This window comes from Globicephala melas, chromosome 18, assembly GCF_963455315.2.
Source record: "Globicephala melas chromosome 18, mGloMel1.2, whole genome shotgun sequence".
Lineage (NCBI taxonomy): Eukaryota > Metazoa > Chordata > Mammalia > Artiodactyla > Delphinidae > Globicephala > Globicephala melas.
The window spans coordinates 11,984,030-12,005,018 of NC_083331.1; the positions used below are offsets into that span (position 1 = coordinate 11,984,030).

At 36.2% G+C, this 20,989-nt stretch overlaps 1 protein-coding gene across 4 annotated transcripts in view; it reads right to left on the minus strand.

The window, feature by feature from the left end:
• Positions 1-20,989, minus strand: part of SPART (spartin) — a 377,051-nt gene that overhangs the window by 16,723 nt on the left and 339,339 nt on the right. For all 4 annotated transcript variants that reach the window (XM_030882503.3, XM_030882499.2, XM_030882495.3 and 1 more), the window contains 4 exons: positions 13,053-13,864; positions 9,154-9,351; positions 6,737-6,892; positions 4,151-4,274 (listed from right to left, as the gene is read on the minus strand). In XM_030882503.3, coding sequence (XP_030738363.1) covers positions 4,151-4,274; positions 6,737-6,892; positions 9,154-9,351; positions 13,053-13,862 — 1,288 coding nt within the window. In that variant the 5' untranslated portion in view covers positions 13,863-13,864. The remainder of the gene's footprint in view (positions 1-4,150; positions 4,275-6,736; positions 6,893-9,153; positions 9,352-13,052; positions 13,865-20,989) is intronic.

The window sequence follows — 20,989 nt, forward strand, 5'->3', positions numbered from 1 at the left end:
GTAGGCATCTCTATATATTACTTACCACAGTATACTACTGTTAGGGACTAATTTGGGGTCTTGGTGCCATTATGATGGTGTTTGGCTAGAAGACCCAGTATCCTTGTTCTTTTTGCCTTAGTCCAGGCACCACTTTTCCCCCACAAAGCCTTGAAGCTGACAGATACACCAACAACCTGTATCTCAAACACCAAGGCAGAACTTTTGCTTGTTTGCTTTGGGCTAAAGACATAAGGCAGGGGGTTCTGCTCCTTCCTCAATCCCAAATCCCTTGATCTCAGCACCTTTTAATTTGCACTTTAAACCGAACGACAAAGACATGAGAACTCCCAAAAAATTCAGGAGAAGAAAAACTCTAAAAGAAAAGAAGATTGAGCTATTTCTAGCTATTTCTCATCAGACTAGGCCCTAGCCTTTTGCTTTGCTCATGCTTCTTGCAGCAAGAATGAAAGAAGCAGAGATTGTCAGAGAGAAAGCAGGGTGACAGAGACTTCTCTAGTGAAAAGAAAAGGCCTTGAGCTAGACAGCATGTGGGAAGAGGAGAAGTGGGAAGGAGATGGGAGAACCAAGAAAACAAACACAAGGGGAACAGTTTTCCCTAAGAGCGGGGAGAAAAGTGTTACCCTCCCCTGGGGAGAGTTACAATTTTAAATATCTCCTTTTTGGCTATACCCTGAAACAATGAGCTTTTAAAAATACTTAAGTATGTTTTCCAAGATCTGTGCCATGGTTTTCACATAATTACTTCAGCCCATTAGTAAGCAGGCATCCAATGATGTGAAAATCATACCCATTTAAAAATGTGAATGAAAAGTACCAAGTAGTAACTGATTGGAAAAATTGATGTGTATCTCTTCCTGTTTCAGACAACATGTCCACCTCCGGCTCCAACCCTATCCCCACTGTCCTACCCTTGGTGGAGGATCAGGGCTCAAACCCAGGCAAACAGGTTCCAGCCAGGAGTTCACACAACAATAAAGGGACTGAAGATGTCTAGTCAAGAAAAAAATTATGTGTTTTTAGAGTTAACTGATAGATTGAAAAGTATTAGGGGAAAAACAGCTGAACTTGAAGTTAAGGAAAACTAATAAATCATAAAATAAATGACAATGAACAAAGGAGAGCTCAAGTAGACTATAATCCTACAAAGAAACTATATCAAACAAGGGGGATGGAGTCCATCGATGACTTTCAGAAAAATAAGTGGAAGTGAGATAAATGAAAAGTCACAGGACTAATAAAGAGAAAAACTAGATGTTAATTATAAACAAGGTATCACCATGGAAGAGATAATTAAAACTGTAGAGGCTGCAATAGAAGATATGGAAATACAGTATTTCATTGGTAGCTATTAAGATCTTTTAAACGGCATGTGTAATGCCAGATATAGATTTATTCTATCCATGTCTGCGTCCTACACACCCAGTTAATGCTGAGAGATAGCAGGCAATGAATGAATGCTGAATAAATGAGAGGTTGGCAGATGACATAAAATGACCTAATTCAAACCTAACCCAATGGGGGCTCTATTCAGTCTACTGCCACCAATCTTCTACCTCCTCCCAAATTAGCTTATTAGACTCTACTCCATCTAAAATGTTTGGCAGCTGCCTTCTTAAAGTATAATGTAAGTCTAAGCTTCTCACACCAATTTTCTACATGTGTAAATTTTAAGCATTGTTTTTTCACCTCTTACATTCATAAAGTATAAGACTATAGCTTTTACTGATCTTTACTCATCATTGGGCTAAGGTGAATGAGCTCAATTTAGATCCCTGGTTACTCTTCTTTGTACAGAACCTACATGAGTCAGGTAGAAATAGTTTCTTGACAGATCAGATAATTTTTTCTGGAGTAAATTTTGGATATTTCTTACACCTTTCTCTGTAACTCGTACCTTAAGTATTCAGTGAGCTAGTTGTTTTTCATGCTACTTATTAAAAAGTATATAACGAGACAGGTATTCTGATTGGCAGTTAAATAGTTTTAATGTCATTATTAGAGCTATTGCTAGAACTCTAGCCCTGAGGATACAGGATGAAAAGGAAGAGAGTTACAAGCCTGAAGACACTAAAGTCCCAAGTAGTAAAGAAGGTCTCTAAGTGTTACTAGAAGGTAGTTTCGGCTCATTTTCAAATGATGCACTGCTAACAGTTCTTTTGAAATCTATGAAGAGATCTCTCCTCAGCATTAGCTGGCTCTCAGGATGATCTACTTCTTCAAATAGAACCAGTGTGTGGAATCTGTATGGTACCTAGGAGTCCTAAGATTTTGTGGCCCATGGTATTTTCCAAAGATGGTCAAAAACAGTATCTCCTGTTCCACATGTTCTTTCAACATGACCTTGACATTCTTCCCATTGAGAAGTGGGGTCTATGTCACATTCCCTTGAATCTGGGCAGGCTTGTTACTTGCTTATAACTAATGATGCTGGAAATTTCCAAGAGTATGTCAGAAATGGTAATGCAGCTTCTGCCTATTTGGTGGACCATTCACACTTGAACCCTGAGCTACTACGCAGATGCCAGATGAGCTTAAGGCTGCCCTGCTGTGAGAAGTCAAGAGGCATGGAGAGGTCATGTGTAGGCAGTCCTAGATCTTGAGCTCTCCTAACCCAGATGCCAACTTCAGTGTGACTGAAGGAGCCTTCAAATGATTCCAGCCCCCAGCTACTGAGTCACTAGTCGGCCTTTGAGTCTTCCTAGCTGAGGCCCTGACATCATGAAGCAGATACAAGCCATCCCTGATATGACCTTTTGGAATACCTGGCCCACAGAATTCCTAAGCATAAACAAATTGTTGTTTCACATCATTAAGTTTGGCATGGTTTGTTACACATGGATACTATACAGTCTTATAGCAGTATAAACTCAAAAACTTAATTACCTTTGAATTTAGTTATCTACATATGTGTGGATAAGGGCTAATTTTCTGAACACTGACCTAATTAACAACTTAGCAGCCTGTAAAGTTAGGGTGCAAGGTAGTAAGAGTGAAGGTTTTTCTTTACAACTTTTGTTTTTTTGATGTGCACCATTTTTAAAGTCTTTATTGAATTTGTTACAATATTGCTTCTGTTTTACATTTTGCTTTTTTTTGGCTGGGAGCCATGTGGGATCTTTGCTCTCCAACCAGGGATTGAACTTGCACCCCCTGCATTGGAAGGCAAGGTCTTAACCACTGGACCACCAGGGAAGTCCCTTTACAACTTCTTTAAAAATCTCTTTCAAGGATAAATTTTAACTGTTACACATATATTTGAAAATTTGGCTTTATCTTTTCTACTTGTCTCAAGCAGCTCTTTGACATTGGGCAAAATATTCTGTTTGCTCCTAGCTACTTAATCATTTTTCACTTATTTTAGTTTGTTGGTTTTTCATGTTAAAGATTTCCTTTGCTTTAGACACCTCCATTATTTTAATGAGTTTAAACCTATAAACCAGAGATGGAAACCTATATTGATAGTCTATTAAATAACTAGTCAAGATCCCCTTACTGGGTCATGAATTTGACTTACTGAATAATAATGACTGGCAATGTTTTTTAAAAAACAAAATATAAGGTCTCAATCTGAGAGCTACTACAGTTAAATTGTTAACCAATTAAAGTATAAACACATGTGTCAGTAATGATTATTTTGTTTTTAAAATAAATGATCTGAAGCCCTTTCTATCCATAATTAAACAGTAGGGTCTACTTCCCAAACAGCTTGGCTATAATTCTCAGGTCTCCTCATGCCTGTATTGCCATAAAGTTAGGCGAGTGCTACTTTGCTTCCAAAGACGGATGAATGTCATTTTTTTGGTGGAGAAGGAGGAAGGAGAGGGGAGAAAAAAAGATTAAGGGGGAATTTCAAAGGGGAAAGGAAAATAACTAATTTTATGTTCACAGCTATTCTGAAAGTTTGGAGATTCTTGAAGCTTTCCACTACCAATTTTCCCAAGAGTAAAACAGAGAATAATATACCAAGAAGAACTTACACCAATATGACAATATGTGACATTCAAAGAGACTAGTTCCTTCTATTTTTAAATATTTATAAACTGATCATTTAAAACCAAAACATAAAATAGTATCTTTCCAAGTATTCTCTAATGGGATTCAAAGGTTTCACATTATGCAGGCAAAAAAGTTAGCATTACTATAATACCTGACAAAATGTTTTGAGCCACTTTCTCACTCCATTCAGGTAATTCCTTTGCTTTTTCTTCTGAAACTGGCTCATAAGGTACAATGTGACTCAGATTAACTTCTTCACTTGAAGTACCTTTGGTCTGAACAGTAAAAATATTTCAAAATGTTAAATAAATACTAAGAGGAGGAAAAATCATAAGCATTTTGTAATAAAATATTAAGCCAACAAATACTAATTAATGAAAATATTTCCAGGCAACCTAGTTATAAGTACATTTTATTACATAAAGTGCAATACCATAACCACCGTGAAGGTGAAAACTGTTCTGGTCTTATGTTAGGTACCATTGGTAAGTAAGATTTAAATACCAACATACCTCCAATACAGCATTTATCAAATTATATTTAAATTGATTAATTTTTTTCTTTCTTTGACCACTCTGAGTTCCTTCATAGAGCTATCATCCCCTAGGTATTGGTATGTATGCATACAGTACTCAGTAAGGTTAAAAGATTTCTGTTAAATGACTCAGTCAGTAAGGAAGAATGTATCCAAATAAACTGGTTTTGACAGAAATCAAGTAAAAGTAAATAAAAGTATATAAACATAGAATCTACCATTCCATTTGAATGGAAATGGGAAACAGAAATACTTGTACTTTGCTAATTTAACAGCTAGGGCCAACATTCAAAATCTCAAAGCTAAATTTGTTTTCATTCTAAAAACTCAGGAGTAGGCTAACTCAGACCTCATTATAATTTGCAACTTCTATCTTTGACAATGTGCCAATGTCCCTAATATACAAAGAGCTCCTAGAAATTGTGAAGAAAAGGACTAACAACCCAGTAATAAAAATGGACAAAGAACATAACTAGACATCACACAGAAAACAAAATTCAAGTTACCCTTATGCATTTGCTCAACTCACTCATAATAAAATCGATGCAAATTAATATATTCCAATATATTTCTCTCATCATCGGATTGCCAAAAAATAGACCACCCACTCTGTTGAGCAGGCTGTGGGGAGACAGGTATGCTCCAACAGCTACTGGTGCAGTGCTGTATAGTATACTCCTTAGGGAGGGCAATGTAGCAAAATCTATCAGAATTACAAATGCATTTACCTGTTGACACAGTAACCCCATCTCTAAGAATTTATTTGATGAATTACCTGCAGATGTATGAATCAATGGCTCTACAAAGTCATTCATTGAAGCACTGCTTGTAATACCAAACAATCACACCAAACACCCCTCAATAAGAGACTGATTAAAGAAACTATGATATATTCATACAATGAAATATAAGGTAAAAAAGACTGAGGAAGTTCTCTATTTACCCGAGACTTTATTATCAAAAATATATATATATAGGACACTCTATATGATGTTCCCTTATGTATAAGAAAGGGAGAGAAATAATTACAGATTTTGTTTGCTTTTATTTGCCTCAAAAAACCCAGGAAAGAAACACAAGATCCTAATAAAAGTAATTACCGACAGTGGCAGGAGGAATGGCGTAGACAGGGACAAAGGTGGGAGTAAAGGTTTCCAAAAGTATATATATATTTTAATATAATTGGATTTTTTTTAAACCAAGGAATTAAATTTTTAAAAATGAAGTTCTAACTTCCATTTTGGACTCCCAATGTCCTCATAAAGCTGGTCTAAGATGGTCAACATAACCCACAGTGACGGTTGGCAAGTAAAAGTAGAATATTCATGTGATATTCATTAATTCCAAAGACAATTACTGAGCACTTATAATATGGAATACAACAAAGAACAGTACGAAACTGTTTACAATTCAATACTCACACAGCGTTACTTTCTTTCACCATAGGTTTGCTTATTTCACCTTCGGGACTCATCTTAGCCATCGTGCCTTCCAGGAGGAGCCTCCTTAACTGCTTCCCACACCGCTCATCTACGTGGAAGGTATAACCTAGCGTTCTAGACAACTTATGTACTTTCATCTAATGATCACATTGGGTAGAAATTATCTCTTTGCTAATCTGTACTCCCCACTAGATGGGAAATATTTTGAGATAAGAAATTAAAAATTTTTCCCACTATGCTCATCTTTCTAGCACTCAATAAATATTTCCTAAACTCTAATCCAAATTTACCATTTGGAACATATCACAAAATCTAAGAAATGAAAGAAGAAACTACTAAGTGTATTTTTTTAAAAGCCCATTTTCTCTGTTCTGTTGACTATTAATGAAGAAATAAGGAACTGAATACAAATGGTAGTGTAAGGAAAAGCATACCTAGCCCCAAGATCTTGGTGTATATAGGAAGGTGGAGAATAACACAAAACAAAAAAGCATACACATCATTAACGTAATTATAAAAATCTTTCAAATAGTTGCAAAAAACTATCCCCCCAAACATAGATTACCTTTTAAAACAGTTTAAATAACAAAGGGAAATATTAAAGCTGATTATAATTATTTTACCAGTGATAACTTTGTGAATCTGCAAGTTGTTCTGCTTCAGTAAATGGGGATCTTATAAATAATTTAAACTGGTGAAAGGTACCATTAGAATAGAACACACACTCATACCTTGTTGATCTTTCACTTACTCTACTAACCTTTTTCCCCCGTTTTCCCTTATGACGCACATCCTTACTGCCTGGGTCCAACTGTCTCACTTCAGTGCCACTGGCTTCCTTCAATTGGTTAGAGGGGCATCTTGATCTTCCAGGGATTTGGAATTCATTTTCTCCTTCTGCCCGGTCCCAGTTGGCCTAGGGAGTAAAGGCCTAAGCTTAGCTCAAATTCAAATTTCCTCTAAGCTACAGCACACCATGCTCCAATAATATACCTATTCAAATGACAGTGTTTTACAACTACTTTTACTAATTTTTCTCTATACTTTTATCTCATCACCAAACCTCAAACGTTTGAGTTCTTTGGCTCACAGGATATGGCCTAAAGCAAATTTCAAAAAAACAAAGTACAAGAGATAAACTTATAGCAGTAGTTGGTACAAGTGATCGTTAAATCAGATGCAGCTACATTTGAATTTAGTTAAACAATAAATTATAAGTTTTAGAAAACACACACAAGACTAAATGAGTTTAAAGGCAATTAACAATTGGGAGATTGGGATTGACATATATATACTAATATGTATAAAATGGATAACTAATAAGAACCTAATGTATAAAAAAGTAAATTAAATTCAAAATTTCAAAAATAAATAAATAAAGGCAATTAACAAACCTCATGTCCAGTTTAACTACTCTGCATTGTTGGAAGGCTGATTTTGTTTTTCCATTTTTGCACTCAACACTAAAGATAATCTGCTTGCGTACACTTTGCTGAATGAATGCTTAAGAGTAAAGGCAAATCAAAAGTATAGCTAGTAACCAGCTTTTGTTTACTGTTGGAGTTCTAGGACAATACAGAAAACTAAAAATAACATTCAACCAAAAAAATAAAACTGAACAGAGGAAGTAAATATATAACCTAAAGGTCAGTTTAATTTCTTTCCTAGAGTCCAGTAATACAGGCCAAATGAATGTAGGGGTAAAGGGAGAAACAGCTCCATAAAAGGTCTGGAATACTTAAGGAATGTCACTTCATTCAGCTAGTAAACAGCAAAGCTTATTAGACTTAAACCCATATCCATTTGACCATGTTGCTGCTTTTGTAAACTCCTCTCCTAAGCACATCGAGGCTACACAGACTTCTGAATGGGGGTCATGGGTTTTGTTAACGCAGCTTAAATATCTAGTATTTAAGAACATGTTGATCACCAGGTCATTCTCATATATAGTTCTTACAACGTAATGCTGAGATGACTCTCCGACCTTTCACTTAGCTGGTGATCTGCTCCCACCACCTCTGATCTTAAATTTTTAATATGGATTAAAATTTTAATTTTAATTTGGATTAAAAAATTTTAATATGGATTAAAAGTGTATTCTATTTCCTCAGAAAAAAGGAACCAATCTTTCATGACTGAACTCAAAGGAAACTATTTTGTGAAATCCTCCCAGACCTCCTTTCACTTTCATTTCCATCACCTCTCATACTGTACTGTGGTTATTCAACAGACTGTAAGGTGCTCAAGAATAAGAGCTGTTATATATGTATCTTTATAGCCTCCTCTGTTCTTTCTTCCCACCCCATCATTTAACATAGAACCAGGTTAAATAATGAATTCTAAGTATCTGCTGACTGAAAGAGAAAATAAAAGATTACACTACCATGCTGTCAATCTCCTTCAACCTCAGATAACTGTCAGTATTCACAATCAAACATATTTTCCCCCTCTTGTCCTACATTAGGATGGGCAAGAACACTTAAAGAAAATATCTCCATTATACTCTATTTCAACTCCCTATAACAGATCAGCATGTGGGCAGAGGAAATGGGCTAAATAAGGCAAGTTCACAGGATGACCAACCGTATCTTAAATCACATTTTATTTTGCCTTCGTTCATCATGAGAACAAAGACAATTCCCTCAAACAAAACCTGTTCCTCAAGTCATACCCTAAAATGTCCAATATTACCCAGATACTAATGCTGAAATTACCGTCACTTCACCATTTAGTCCCATTGGCCCACTTTCCCAACTGAGAAGTAAGACAGTGTTCATAACAAAAGCAAATATTCACAGAACATTACTACTTGCTAGCACTGATGTAAGTGCCTTAATGTATTAACTTTTAATCTTCATCACAGCCCAATGAAGTGGATGTTACCATTATCCTGACTTTATGATAAAGAAACTAAACTATAGAGAAGATCAACAGCTTGAGTTAAACAGCTATTAAGCAGAAGAGTTCAAATTCAAACAGAGGCAATCTGACTCCAGAGACCACAATCTTAATCACTGTTTACAGCCAATTCCCAACTTGTATTTGTGAATACGCAAGCAAATTATATACTCTCAGTTTCCTAACTCTGATCACATTAGAGCTTATTACAGTTTCTTTAAAAGCAGAAGTGCTTACGTTACCGTAGGTTTACATCCTGAAGGTGATCGCACAAGTTACCTGGAGCCGAAGGTCAGACATTTGTCTTAATAGATCCTCAAAGAGTTCTCTATCATCTTCTGGTAATTCAGAAGACAAGACGACCCCCACAAAGCATCCTGATGCTTGTAACATTGTATCAGGAAACATGTAGGCTCCTATAGTACATTTAAGAACTGGAGATCTATCAGGAACTAGAGGATACAACCAGTCACAAACCTGAAAAGGTTAATTTAAAACAAATCAATTAATAGAACTACGTTTTCACCGAGGTTTTAAATATTGTTATACTAGCAAACACACATTTTAAAGTTTGAAATGCATTTTACAAGGCTTTCTAGAACCATTAGCATTGACAAACCCCCAATAAAAATCAGCCATTTGCTAGTCTGATCTCCCTGCAAAACACTCACAGGAACTGTGCTAAAAATGTTATTGCTCCACTAATTATACAGTCTTAAAACTGGTGCCCTTAAACAGCCCACTGTTAACCAATAATGAGTCTAGCTTTAAATAAATGGTCAAAGTAAATTAAGATTTTCTTTATTATTCAAATTAGACATCCCTTTGTGGAAAAAAATAAAATCAAACTGTTTCCAAGTACTCCAAATGTATTTACTGATTTAATCATCTTGGTTAGTGTTGTCATTTTAACTACAAGAAAACTGAGGCACAGAGAGGTTAAGTTGCTCAGAGTCAACAACCAAAAAGTGGGGCTAGGGTTTAAGCACATGCTATCTGCCATGGGAGAAACTAAACAATTATTTTAATTAGAAACCCAGCATTCAAAATGTTGAATTTTCTTTTAACTAAACCCAACCTGATCTGACAGAGGAAGAAGATTAAGTTACATTTATGGGTTCACTATCTATTGTGAAGTTAAATCAAAATGGCACAAAGCTGCCCTGCAACGTCATCTGGCGACGTCAGATTATCACAATAAGACTTAATTAAGCTCACCTCCTAGAGTTCTAAATTCAGAAGAAACTAAGTTTAAATCAGAATACCCAAATTATTCATTTCCATTATTCTTTGAGTGACCAGAATATAACTTCACCCCTCACCCAGGACACTCTCTTCCTAATATTAAGAAACTTGGGAGAACAATAGATTATCAAAATACTGTGCAATAAACATGAGTCAATGGGATTAAATATTTCATATAAACGATGGAAAATCCTGGTATACTATCATCATCTCTGACCAACAGAATACGAATGTGCAGGGATCAAGCACTCAAGTCTGACTCTTTCCTAGAAAGTGCTTAACAAACATTTTCAAATTCTTTTTTTTTTAATGGATTCTCTCTTTTTTTAGTCATCTCAAAAGCCACTCTACAACTTTTATAAAAGTCAAACTTCAGACAAGTTACAATAAAACTGATTACTGTATTTTCCAAAGTATGATATATAACCATCTGTGGAATACAAAATGACTTCAAGTAATGTACAAACTAAAGTTGAGTAGCAACATATTTTAAAATGTATTAGGGAAAAATACGGTATCTTTCCCTCAATTTCACAGTTGTTATTGTTTAGGAAAAAATTAACAAATGAGACATTTAAATAAAAATATGAATAACAAGTGTTGGATTTAACCAAAAAAAATCATAATGGTTATACTTAAATGACTAAAGATTGGGAAAGGTTTCTTTTACTATGCCATGATTTCTCTAAGATTAACTACAATTCTGGTCACCTTGACTGAAATGGAGTATCCTCTAATCTTCTCAAATAAAACTTTATAGACCTTTCTCAGGGTAGATTATTACAGATTGGTGAGCTCATCCACCATAGGCTGACTTCTCCCAGTTTCACTTTCAGAGGGCAATCTCATGTCCAAGTTCCCTATGAACTGACTATAAATTTAACAGGTTTAAAAAGTATATTAAAACTAAAGTCAAGAGAAAAATAGTTTTTAGAAGCCACAGAATTCTAGTCTGCCTATTTAAAACCAAATTAATTTCTAATTTCCTAAATAAAGCAATAGTGATTTTTTTGCAGCATAAAAAATTACATCTAGGGCTTCCCTGGTGGCGCAGTGGTTGAGAGTCCGCCTGCCGATGCAGGGCACACGGGTTCGTGCCCCGGTCTGGGAAGATCCCATATGCCGCGGAGCGGCTGGGCCGGTGAGCCATGGCCGCTGAGCCTGCCCATCCGGAGCCTGTGCTCCGCAACGGGAGAGGCCACAACAGTGAAAGGTCCGCGTACCGCAAACAAAAACAAAAACAAAAACAAAAAACAACAACAACAACAAAATTACATCTAACTTCTAATACTTAGCTGTTTCAATGTTTGTTTTTTAGAACAAAAAAATTCAGTAAACACCTGGTTACTCTCTTTAAGGACACTGCTACAAATATCCGAATACATGTAAATGAGAGCCCCTTAAAAAGACTCAAACTTTGGGTACAATTTTACGTTTTATTTAGGACTCAAAATAGGAAATGTTGGAAAGGTTAAAAACAAAATTAAAAGAACTAAGAATAAATTTTTACTAGAGAACAAGTCACTTTAATGGTTGAGCTCATGAGCTCATTCTACATGTAGTAGAATGTTTCTGATGTTCATTCCCTGCACCTCCAGTAGCCCAGGCCCCAAAGGTTTTTTAAATTCCACTTTTACTCTATTACCAGATCAGCAGAAAGTATTATATCTTTTATCAGCCCCCTCCCAATGCCAGTCAAAAAGCCTACTCTTTTTAACCTCAAGGCTTCTTTTTTAAAATAACTTATGGGATTCACACTATTCTTCCCGTCCATTAATGAAGTTTTCCTTTCAACAATGCCCCAAAATATCTCCTTCATATATCCCTAGTAAGTCTCCAACTATCTTTAAACAACCTTCAAGTTGACTCCATGTATAAGCTGCATAAGAACTGAAAATAGAATATACCAAGAGAGAAAATAAATCTGGATAACTAGTACTGTAACTAAACCACATCATCTGGACTCTGGATAAAAGCACCTGCCTTGCTCAAATAGTCATCTCCCTTACATGCAAACCCTTTTGTTATACCCAATGTATACTGAATCCTTACTTCTAGAACCCCATCTCCCTGTGCCAATGTCCACTCTTTTAAAAACAGATTGATATTGGACCATCACCTTCAGAATACCTTACAAATTCCACAAGTTTCCTAACAACAACTTTTACTTAGCACCAGTCTTTGTTCTTGGACCAAGGGCATCCTGGTAAATTTATGTGCTTGGAAAGTTAGAACTGCATCTTAGATGATCGTCACAGTCTCTACTTGTAGACCAGGGTTTCTCAACCTTGGCATGACTGAAATTTTCAGTTAATTTTTTTATTGATGAGAGCGATCCTGTTTAGATGTTTAGCAGTACACCTGGCCTCTACCCACCATATATGCCAGTGGCAATAGCACACTCCCCAGTCCCAGTTGTGACGACCAAAAATGTCCCCAACTACTGCCAAAATATCCCATGATGGGGTGACTGGGGGTGGCGGGTATTCCTACTAGTTGAGAACCACTATTCCAGACACTGGATCTAGCCCAGTTCAGCCCCTCAGCTGGGGCTTGACATGTATAGAAATTTACAGTTATACATTCACACATGAGTTACATAAATCCCTTTTGAAATCAAAGTTATTACGTTTCTTCTTCAGATAAAAAATTACAAGTTAAGGATGAATATTCTGACTTCCCTCAGGTCCTGTATCCACAAATTCAGTACTAAAACAAGAGTTTACATCTAAAGAAAAGGAAAAAGAAAGGCTATCAAACACAAACATAGATGCTCAAGGCTCATAAATTTCATGAAATATATTTAAAAAGGAACTAGAATTTATAATAATCTTTTTGCACTTACTGTCTTAGACACATTATAAATATTTACAAATAAAAATAATATATTCTACACATATTTCAAATTATGTTTACATTTTTCTTTGGCTTACCTGAAGAAACCCAGGAGGACGGTTTAGAACCGTATCAAGAGAATTATCCAAGAACCTCACGATTCGAAGGTACCCAGGATATGAAGGTGCACTAACCTCCCCCGCAGGATTTACAAAAAAAATCTGTACTCCATTTGGTATCAAAATCAACTCATCTGCATCTAGCCCTAAGGTCTCAAGAGGAGGTGGCTGAGAATGATTCCTATAAAAGTTTTCCCCAACTGATGAGAACTCCCCAGATTCTGTTCCATAGGATACAGTGTAGTGACCCTCAGCAGCCTGAGGAGTATAAGCAGGAGGTGCTTCTGATGGATGACTTTGAGATGGTAAGGAAAAAGTACTATGTGTAGAAACTGATTCTGTACTTGTAGTTGAAGTGTTTCCATTTACTTCATTGTGCTGAGGAAGTGAATTAAAGGACTGAGGCTCCAGTGACTTTTCGGACATATCTTTAGGTGGAAATTCTGGATATAACTTGGGCACCTCCTGAAGATCATTCCGTAGAGAAGTGGCAAGACCCTTCTCTAGAATTTCCAACCTGGTACGTACATTCTGTAGTGTTTCTTTCATTTTCTGTTGCATCTGTCTAGCAGATTCCCACCCAGGACCTATGTGTTCGGGATCTGCTGATGAAATGCTGATTCCTCTGAGCAAGTGCCCTATTCCTTGCTTATAGTAGTTCTTTGCTTCTTCTTTCTGACCTAATTCATCTGTATTCAGTCCTTTATTAACAAATAAAAAGGCCTTCTTGTATGCTTCCTTGATGATCTTAATTTCAGCAGGTTCTCCGTCTTGTGGCTCTTGTTCCATTTCTGCAAAACAGGAAATACATCTTTAATTACCTTATTTAGCTCTTTGTTTACTTATTATCAGTTTCTCCTACCCGAATATATTTCAGAGGATTGGAGCCTTGCTTGTCTGTACTGTTCACTGATGTATTCCCTAAGCCTATTATTAGATCTGACAACAGAGAAAGCACTCAATATGTATTTGTTGAATGGATAAATAAATAATACTCTTGGTCCTAAATATCTTTTTTTTTTAACATCTTTATTGGAGTATAACTGTTTTACAATGGTGTTAGTTTCTGATAAATATCTTTTTAATTAAAAAACATAAGAGAATAAGCCAGAACACATCTGTTGAATAATTTTCTTGTTCTAGTTTCTTACAAGAAATAAAAGTTCCCTGTACCTTTAAGGTCGGAACAAAAAAGTCTTACTCTAAAATTCATTATAGTTCCAGATTATAGTAGCTAATTAAAAATGAGGTTGAATCGTACATTGGAGAGGACAGAAATGAGAAAAAAAAATGATCTGAGTGAAGCTTTAAAGTACCCAAATTCCACTTAAAGGCGGCAGGTTACTCACATGCAGTTAGCCCTGTTCCCTCCCAAAACTCCATTAAAATGACTTACAAGGTTATGAAAAAAGCATAAGCATTCTTTTCAATGAGAAAAAGGCATGAACAGGTACTTCACAAAAGAGGATATTTAAATGACATGTGAAAAGGTGTTCAACACATGATCCCCTCAGGGAAATGAAACTAAAATCCATAATATGACTACAGCTGACCCTTGAACAGTAGGGGATCCACTTATACAAGGATTTTTTCAGTAAATATAGTACTGTATTTTCATTTTACAGCTCTTTAAATTAACTAAGTATGGGGGAAAGTGTGTTTGATTAGAGATCACATTACATGGAATCAAAAGAACTGGGGTCTGCATCCTGCTTCTATCCAAACTGTTTCAGCTTCCTGCCCTTGGATGAGTCATGTATCGATTCCTTTGTGTTTGAGGCAGAGACAGCAGCAGAGGGACTGCTGATCGTGTGGGGACTGGTGCCCCTTATCCCCTGTTGTTCAAGGGTCAGCTATATATACTTATCAGGAAGCTGAAACTGAAGACCGACGAGCGTTAGAGAAGATGGCAGCTGGAACTCTCATATACTTTGCTGGTGGAAGTGAAAAATGCTACAGCCACTATGGAAATTTGGCATTTCTACCAAAGCTACATTCACCCACTCTATGACCCAGCAATTCCGTTTAGAGGTATATAACCAAGAGAAATGAATGAATATACACACCAAAAACATGTACAATCATATTCACAGCAGCTTTATTCACAAAAGCCAAAAAATCGAAACAACCCAAATGCCCACCCACAGGAGAAGGGATAAATAGTGGCATATTTATATTATGCGGTAAAACGTAGGATTTTTTTTAAATTGATGCCTGTAACACTGATGAATCTCACCAACTGCACAAAAGAAGCCACATACAAAAGACTTCATATTGAGACTACTATACTATACTATATGATTTTACAGGTAAAGTTGAGGAACAAGCAAAACTAGTCTATTATGATAGAAACAAAAATAATGATTACAGGTGTTGGTATAGACTTGGAAGGGACACGAGGGGACCTTACAGCGTATGAAAATGCTATCTTGATCTGAGTGATTACATGGGTGTATACACACATAAAAAAATCTGTAAATCTAATTAAGATTAGTGCACTATATTGCACCTTATTATATCCTTTTATAAAACAAATAACAAAGCCGTAACTCACAAAGAGGGAGGATGAAGAGTCAACAGGGCTTTGTTTCTGAAAAAGGAGGAAGACAAGTAGTAACTCACAAAACAGATTTGAGAAAGCTGAAGCCTACACTGTCAATCGGGAAACCAGAGAAACAGCCCCATTTATATCTCATCACAGAACCTCCGAAAGGCACAGGAACTGATGGGATTCAATCTTCCTCTGGAAGAGGGAGTAGAGGTAGAGCTGAAAAAAGGACTGATTCAAAGCTAATTTACAAAGTAGACCTTTAGATCTCTCCTATACCAAGCACCCCAAAACACTATTTCTCTTCAGCCCTGAAAGAAGACTGGATATTTTAATTCAAAAGAGCATAAAATAAAATGTCTCAGGACAGGAACTATCAGACATGATTAAGGGTAAGTATCAAAAGCAGGACGATGAAAAATTAGATACTGAATACTGAGACCTTCAACCTTTTCTCCCCAACTTGGGTCTTAGAGTTCAGGCAGATAGGTACCACTCCAGAAAAAAGATTATACTGTCTTCTCTGAGAAATCTGACCACCACCAAGAGGAAAAACCTAAAGAAAGTGACACTGAGAGTTCCCCCAGGAACTGTCCAAGCAACTAACTCTTCAGAGAAGCCATGGTTGATAGGCTCTACCCCAGAGTCTCCAATTAACATTTTAGTGCCCCAATCTTATACATAAGCAGAGAGCTAAGAATCAGAAAACTGGTGAGGAAAACATCTAATATGAAAGAAAAGAAAAATAAGAACAATGCAATTTGGTTGAAATGGATAATATGCAGGGAGAAGAACACTTCCAAAAACCTTTGTATCAACATAAAGAAAAAGAAAATACGGCATCCATGAAATAAAAACAGGATATACACATACAAAAAAGGACAAAGAACTAAAGGAGCTTTTAAAAATTGCATACAAAATAGCTGGAAAGAAAAACTCAGTAGAGGGATGAGAATATAAGGTTAAAAATTATAGAAAATTTCTGCAAAGCAGAGCAAAAGACAAAGAGATGAAAAATAGGAAAGAACAGACAAGAAAATTAGAGAGAACTCAGTCTAGAAGGTCTGACATCTGAATAACAAAATTTCCAGAAATAGAGAATAGATTAAAAAAAATATCAGGGATGGAAGAGCTGAAGAAACAATTCAAAGAATTTCCCAGAACTGGAAAGCACAAAATCCCAGATTAAAAAGACCCATGAACAAAGGATGAAAAAACCCCCACAACCATGAAATTTCAGAACATTAGGCTCAAAGGTACCATCTTAAAAGGGCTTATCCATAAAAATAAATAAATAAATAGAGAAATAAGATTGCTAAGGAACTTCTTAAACCCAACAGAAGTTAGAAGAAAATAGTATAATTAATTCATGACTCTGAGTGAAAATAACTTCCAAACCCAGCCAAGTGATTGCTCAGATATTACGCCTTCTTTTTCTTGGATTCTCTGTTTGATGAAAGGAATCACAAGTCTGATGACAGCAGTTCACAGATGACAATTGCGCAACCAGTTCTTACTGGAGTAGAAGACAGAACTCCAGAGATGTCTTCAAGCAACTAAAATTGATAGAATACCTAATGTGTTCTTAAGTTTTGAGAAGAGATCTATTAGGTTGGCCAAAAAATGCCTCTGGTTTTTAAGTAAAAATAAAACACACATTTTTCATTTTCACCAAGAACTTTATTGAACAACATATTCACCCTTTTGTTCCACTACCTTCTGCCATTTTTCAGGCAACTTCGTAATTACATCTTCCCAAAACTTTTTATCCTTTTGAGCAAAGAACTGTTCCAGGTGTCTTTTACAGTCTTCCAGGGAACTGAAATTTTTTCCATTATGAGATAAAGACAGAAATGAATGGAAATCCGAAGGTGCAACGTCTGGTGAATATGGTAGATGAATCAGAACTTCCCAGCCAAGCTGTGACAGTTTTTGCCTGGTCATCAAAGAAACATGCGGTCTTGTGTTATCCCGATAGAAGATTATGTGTTTTCTGTTGACTAATTCTGGACACTTTTCTTCGAGTGCTGCTTTCAGTTGGTCTAATTAGGAGTGGTACTTGTTGGAATTAATCATTTGGTTTTCCAGAAGGAGCTCATAATAGAGGGCTCCCTTCCAATCCCACCATATACACAACATCACCTTCTTTGGATGAAGACCAGCCTTTGGTGTGGGTGGTGGTGGTTCGTTTTGTCTGCCCCATGATCTCTTCCTTTCCACATTATTGTACAGTATCCGCTTTTCATCACCTGTCACAATTTGTTTTTTAAAAAGGAATGTTTTCATTACGTTTAAGTAGAGAATCTCATGCGGAAATACGATCAAGAAGGTTTTTTTCGCTTAACTTATGTGGAACCCAAACATCAAAATGATGAACGTAACCAAGCTGGTGCAAATGATTTTCAATGCTTGATTTGGATATTTTGAGTATGTCAGCTATCTCCTGCGTGGTATAACGTTGATTGTTCTCCATTAATGTCTCGATTTGATCGTTATGAACTTCAACTGGTCTACCCGACTGTGGAGCGTTGTCCAGCGAGAAATCTCCAGCACGAAACTTCGCAAACCACTTTTGACACGTTCGATCAGTCACAGCACCTTCTCCATACACTGCACAAATCTTTTTGTGTGTTTCCATTGCGTTTTTACCTTTCTTAAAATAATAACCATAATATGCCAAAAATGTTGCTTTTTTTCTCCCATCTTCAATATTAAAATTCACCAATTTTGATAAGTCTTTTTTAAAATGCACGCTGATATGACAGCTGTCACATACAATCTAACAAAATTGTTTTGAATGAAGTTAAAGACAACTAAGTGCTACTAGAGCCATCTTACTGAAAAAACCAAACTAAGCTTTTGGCCAACCCAATAAATAACTGTGGGAGGACTCAGGGTTTAATCAGTGATAAGTACATGGTAAACTAAGGAAATAAAAATCAAGACAATTATTAACTCCAGGGAAAACAAGATGCTGAGCTAGAAAGAAAAGTAATCATGTACAGCATGTTTCAGTTTTGATTAATGTCATAATAATGTAAATAATGAATCTTGATACAAGCAAAATTATAATACAACCATATTGAGAAGATGGGAAGATGGATGGATAGAAAGTTTCTGTGCCTGTGGTACAGGATGGAAGACCTGAAATTTCATCTTTCCTACTAGGAAATTAATGGACAATGCCTAAAACTGAAAAATAAAATAAAGTAGCAATATAAGCATCCTGTTCACAGATTTAGACAGAAAGACCAAAAGAATTGGTAAGAAAATTGAAACATGCTACCTTTGGGAGTAAGGGATGAGGCTGGGAGGGTGGGACCTCTGATTTTCACTGCAAGTCTTGTAAAAATATCTAATTCTTAATAATATGTACAGGATAAAAAATTAATTACTAATTTTTAAAAAGTAAACTGAAGATTTAGAGCAGATTGTCTAACAGAATTATAATGTTAACTGCATATGTAATTTAAAATATTCTAATAGCCACATTTAAAAAGTAAAAAGAAATCTCAGTGATGCTACTTATTTATCCAAATACAGCCAAAATATTATTCCAACATATACCCAATATGCAAATTATTAATGAGATAGTTTACCTTATTTTTTGGCATTAAGTCTTTGAAACTTAGTGTGTATTTTATGCTTGAAGCAGATCTCAATTCCAGGTACCTTCATCTCAAGCGCTCAATACCCACATGTGCCTACTGTGGATACTGCAGTTTTAGAGACTGTCTTCCTGTGATCTCATTAAAAATTATAATAACAGAATAAGGCTGTTTTTGCAACAATTTACATTATAAAGGCATCACCAAAACTGGCCTAACCATACTTTCTAACCTGAAAAAGAAACAAACCATTGGTTAGCTTTATCATGCAGTGACTTCATAGTAGTCGAGAGAATATATATATTCAGTCTCCAATTTAGAAAACATCATATACAATTGACCATAATCAGACCTCACTTGCCCTACCTTGAATCCCCTATCAAAATCAAATTTCCTTTCCCTGGAATTCCGTCTTTAGAATAGAATGTCAGTAGATCTTCCCTTAGAAACCAGGGGACAGGAATTCTGCACTCCACGTCCCTTAGGGTACAAGGAGGCTCAGAGTTCAGAAAGCAAGACAGCAGAGGTTAAACAGGCTTTTGTGAGCTGATCTGGGAATTTAACCAGCATTTTTAAGTTTGTCAAATTGATTTGAATAGGGTCTTGAACAACACTGTGACCTGGCACCCACTTTTTTGCTACTTGCTACAGGATACCACTACCACCAATGCACAATTTACGGAGCATTTAATGTGTGCTGGAGACTATGCTAGATGTTTATCTCATTTAATCCTTACAAACAACTCCTGAGGCATTGTTACTATCACTAGTACTTTGCAGAGGGAAAAAAATTGAGGTTTGAAGACAGTAACTGCCTTAGATCACATGTTACTGAAAGACCTTGGAGCTAATAATTATATTCACATTTTTAAAGGGTTATAAAAACAAGGATATGCAACAGAGATCATACGTGTCCCAGAAACCTAAAATATTTTACTATCTACTGTCTGGCACTTTACAAAAAAAGTTTACTAACCCACTGCCCTAGGTTATAGAGTTAAATAGTCTGATTCCAAAACTAATCCTCTAAACCAGGGCTTCTCAACCTCGGTTTGATTGACATTTGGGGCTGGAAAATTCTTTGTTATGGGAAGCTGTCCTGATCACTGTAGGATGTTTAATCACACTCTGATCTCTATCTACTAGCTGCCAGAAGCAGCACACCCTCCACCTGCCATGTGACAGATCAAAAATGTGTCCAGACATTGCCAAATGTACCCTGGCAGCAAAATCATCCCCCGTTGATAACCACTGCTCAAACGGTCTTTAAATTAGGGAATGTGTACCCCTAGGGCACGTGAAGATTTGTCAAGGAACATGTTGCAACAACATATATAATCCTAAGAAAAAGGCTTGCAGATCCCTGTACTTCCATTTAGTACTCCTCACTAAAACTGACCTCCCTGGGAATATGCCTGCAGTTCAGCTATCATACTGTTGTTTTTCCTCTTCCAAGCTCCTTTCAATCTTCCCACTTTACAAAACTTTACCAAAAATACCTCTCACTCATTCCTATTTTTACTATGGTGTATTCCCCAGAATGGAAAGGCATGGTACTATGAAACAGCCCAAAAAAGTCAGAGGTGTCAATTTCAACTGAGGCACCACTCCAACTATCAATCTCGTTAAGATATAAATTTCCACTAAACTTCCATTTTTCATATTTATTCTTTGTCAAAATCCATCAGGTATTACACTGTTCTGACCAACTATTACTACTTGCAATAATTCAATCCAGAAGAAAAATAACTCCTAGAGTT